The sequence below is a fragment of the Sorghum bicolor genome, chromosome 7 (genome assembly GCF_000003195.3).
Source record: "Sorghum bicolor cultivar BTx623 chromosome 7, Sorghum_bicolor_NCBIv3, whole genome shotgun sequence".
NCBI classification, from domain to species: Eukaryota; Viridiplantae; Streptophyta; class Magnoliopsida; order Poales; family Poaceae; genus Sorghum; species Sorghum bicolor.
In genome coordinates this window covers 1,573,491-1,577,119 of record NC_012876.2, presented here as the reverse complement: position 1 = coordinate 1,577,119, position 3,629 = coordinate 1,573,491, and the positions used below count along the sequence as shown (strand labels likewise).

The following is a 3,629-nucleotide window of genomic DNA, read 5'->3' as shown; positions in this document are numbered from 1 at the left end:
TACTTAAGGAAAATGCTTAAAAAGAGCAGTTATATTTACATTCGACATTAACGTTATATATATATGTTACAAGGCCCACCGGCCTCAACACCCACAAAAAGAAAAAGAAAAACTAAGAATCCTATTGCCCTATCTACTCAGGTCCTTGGGCCCCGAGGGGGGGAAGCTCCGCCTCATCATCAAAAAAGGCGGCCAAGGCGTCAACAGGGACAGCCGCGGCATCGTCGAGCCTCTGCACCTCCTCCTGGGCTTCGGTTTCGTCGTCAGGGAGGACGTAGCCCTCACAAACCGCCGGCAAATCAATGCCGGCATAGTGAGAGCTTACCACCGCCAGGGCCTTCTTCACCCCGGTGTGGAGCGCCTCCCTCATCCTCTCCCCAGCCCGGGAGTGAAGGGCCTCGATCCGACTGCGCAGCGACGACCCCGACACCGATACCCCGAGCCCCTCACACGCCGAGGTGACCACGGCTTCAAGATCCGAGCGGTCCGAAGCCTCAGCGTCGAGGGACTTTTTCAGGGTCTCGACAGTAGAGGTCGCCTCGACCACCTTCACCTCCAATTCTGATCAAAAAACAGAGCAAGAAACGAGGAGTCAGGAAAAGCTAATTCAAAAGTACAAGGGCGTCTAAGGAAAAGGGCGCAAGTCCTACCCTTGGCGCGCTTCTCGTACTCGGCCGAGCTCTGATGCCAGCGGGACACCTGGCTCAGAGCCCCGGCCAGGTCGGTCTGAGCTTGGTTCAAGGCGAGGTCTTTTTCGGCGAGCAAAGCTTCAAGCCGAGCGACGTCACCCTTGTACCCCTCAGCCGCCGCCTTCTGCGCCTCGGACTCTTGCGTGAGGGCCCCGACCCTCTCCTCCAGGGGGGCGACCTTGTCTCGGGCCTCCCGAGCCTCAGTGGCCAATGCTGAGCACTTCTGCCGAAGATCGGCAGAAATCTCGCACTCCTTCGCGAGCTCGCCCTCGGCCGCCTCCCTGGCAGCCCTCTCCTTCTCAAAGGACACCCAAGCATCCTTCTCCCAACGGAGAAACACCGATTTCTCCTGGGAAGTGGCCTTGAGCGCCTGCAACATTAGAGGCCCCACGGGGGGTTAGTAACGCAAAGGTAAGCACAAAACTACTTTATAACATGGGTAAAAATCTTACCTGAGCCAAATTAAACATGTCGCGGCCCACGAGCTGGGTAGCTCGGTTAAGGGCCTCGACCCCGGCACGCCCACACGCATCCAGACCCTGCCAGAGATAATTCTCTGACGGGTCATCCAGGACAAATCTGGCTCCCCCCTCGGCATCGCCGAGATTGGGCCAGATTACGGGGCTCGTGCCCCATCCGGTTTCCTCCTCCCTTCCCGCCGCAGGGGCCTCGGGCGCCATGCTGGACACCACGATGGCTCGGCCTTCCTCGGCGCGCGCAGACCGGGCCGCACCTCCGAGGTCAGCATCCTCCGATCCTGGGGGCTTTGGCGCTCCCGTGTCTTGCCCCTGGTGCCGCCCCGCCTCCTCATAGCCTGGAGGCGGCGGCGACGCAGGCCTGGCCGACCCGGGAGTCGACTGAACTCCCCTCTTCACGGCCTTCAGCGGGGCCAGCGCCACTGAGGGCGCCTTGTGCTTACGGCTGGGAGAACAACATCAAGTTAGAAGAAAGAGAAAAACAAAAAATCAGCTGAGGAATCAGAAATCTCATGCGTACCTCGCTCGGGGAGCAGACTTCTTCTGGAAGCTCGGAGCTCCCAAGGGGCCTCCCGCGGCACCAGGGGCCACTGGTCCGATCCCGGCCTCGCCTGCCGACAGCGCAGGAGATACCGCAGCGGTCTCAGCCTGCGGCGCCTCCACCGAGGCATCAGTTCCCGCCCTGGTCGCTGGGGCGGGCTCTTCCGGAGCCTCTGGCGCTAGCAGATGAGGAAGCGCCTCGGATCCGGCCTCCGACGCCCTCTCCCCTTCTTGAGGTCCCACCGGGGCCGAACCCTCATGAGGGGCGCTATCCTCATCATCCACAATGATGTGGGGGACGGCCTGTCCGTCTCCCGGCACTTGGGCCCCCTGGGGGGCCTCCGACCCACCTCGGGCCTCCGACCCCCCTCGGGCCCGCGAATCCGCCGGGGCCTCGATCCCCTCGCCGGCTGGAGGGATAACGTCATCCTCCTCCGCGAGCTCGTCGAGCCAGTCGGTGCTGCCTCCTCCGCCCTCTATCTCCGAGACCGAAGTCTCAGGAGACGGAGGCGGGGCGACCCCCGCCTTCTCGGCTTCGCGATGGTTCTTGGCGGAGATCTCCCGCCGCTGCGCTTTCCGCGCTGCCTTGGCCTTTTTGTCATCCTTGGCCTTCTTCTGCTCCTCGTTCCGGGCCCGATTCTTGGCCCGGATCTCTTTGTCCTCTGGGACAGGGGGCAGGGAGTCTTTGACGACCCCCATCCTCTGCGGACGATCAGGAGTCAAGGAAAAGGCAAGAAGGAAACGAAAAGAAGGCGTAAAAAATCCATACTTACCAGGGAAATGTAGCCCTTTTCAGGGCGCATCGGCAACACCCGGGAATTCTTCATCTCCGGGTGCGTCGTCTTCTCGACCCGGGCGGTGATGTCCGAGGCCGAAATCGGCTCGGCCAACATCCTAGTCCCTGCCTAGGGGACCCCCCCGGGTCATCTCGAACATGGGCACTCGCCGCTGCGCCAGCGGGAGTAAACTCCTCTTGTGGAAGGCGATCGCCACCGTCGCCGCAGTGACTTCGGCATCTCGCAACTTCTGAAGCCCCGCGAGAAGCGGGGCGAGCCTCTTCTGCTCCTCGGACGGAGCACCCCACGCCCACTTCATGGGAACCTACGTCACCATCTTCCCGGTGAACTTCGGGAGCAGGCCGCCGTCGTTCCGGAGGTAGAACCACCCGCTCTGCCACCCCCGGTTCGACGATGGCATCGAGCTCCATATGTACAGCCCGGCCCGCTGCTGACGAAGCTGCAGGGTGCAGCCACCGGCCCGCAGGGGGAATTTCTCCTTCCCCACATAGCGGGCCGACATCTCCGCCTTGAAGAGGTGAAGCCAGAGATTCCAGTTGACCGGAACCCCCAGGAACCCCTCGCAAACTGTGGTGAAGACGGCAGCCTGCATCACCGAGTTGGGATTCAGGTTGTGCAGCTCCACCTCATAGTAGTGGAGGATGGCCCTGATCAGGCGGCCCGCGGGAACTCCGAACCCCCGGTCTAAGAACGACAGGAAGCAAACCACGTAGCCCGGTGGCGGGTTTGGCTCCCTGTCGTTCGCCGAGGGAACAATCCACTCCGGGAACCCGACATCCTTAAGGGGACGGAGAATCCCCGCCTTCACGCGTGCTTCCAGCGCGGACTTGGTCACGTTGCTAGGCGGCCACGCCTCAACGCCGGCCATGGCTCTGGGTGGAAGAAGGAAGTCTGTGCGATGGAGGTGGAAGAGACGACGGCAGCAGAAGGGGCAGAAGGCAAAGGCTTGATGGCGCGGGAGCGAGAGGAGAGAAATCGAGCCCCCATCAGCCGCTTTTATAGGAAGAGAGAGCCACGACCACGCCCCCACGAAGAAGGCCAAGCGGGAAAAGGGCGACCGTCGTCCACTCAGGCGAAAAACCCGAAGCGCCAACTCCCCCCGATTCCCGCGCCCACCGCACGCGCGC

At 62.2% G+C, this 3,629-nt stretch overlaps 1 protein-coding gene across 1 annotated transcript; it reads right to left on the bottom strand.

Moving 5' to 3' along the window:
* LOC110436982 (skin secretory protein xP2-like) lies at nt 890–2,598 on the bottom strand. The gene is made up of 7 exons (XM_021464882.1): nt 2,479–2,598; nt 2,291–2,407; nt 1,686–2,185; nt 1,310–1,610; nt 1,142–1,228; nt 1,020–1,059; nt 890–912 (listed from the first exon to the last, which is right to left on the bottom strand). Exons 1-7 carry the CDS (start codon nt 2,596–2,598, stop codon nt 890–892), a joined length of 1,188 nt encoding a protein of 395 aa, XP_021320557.1.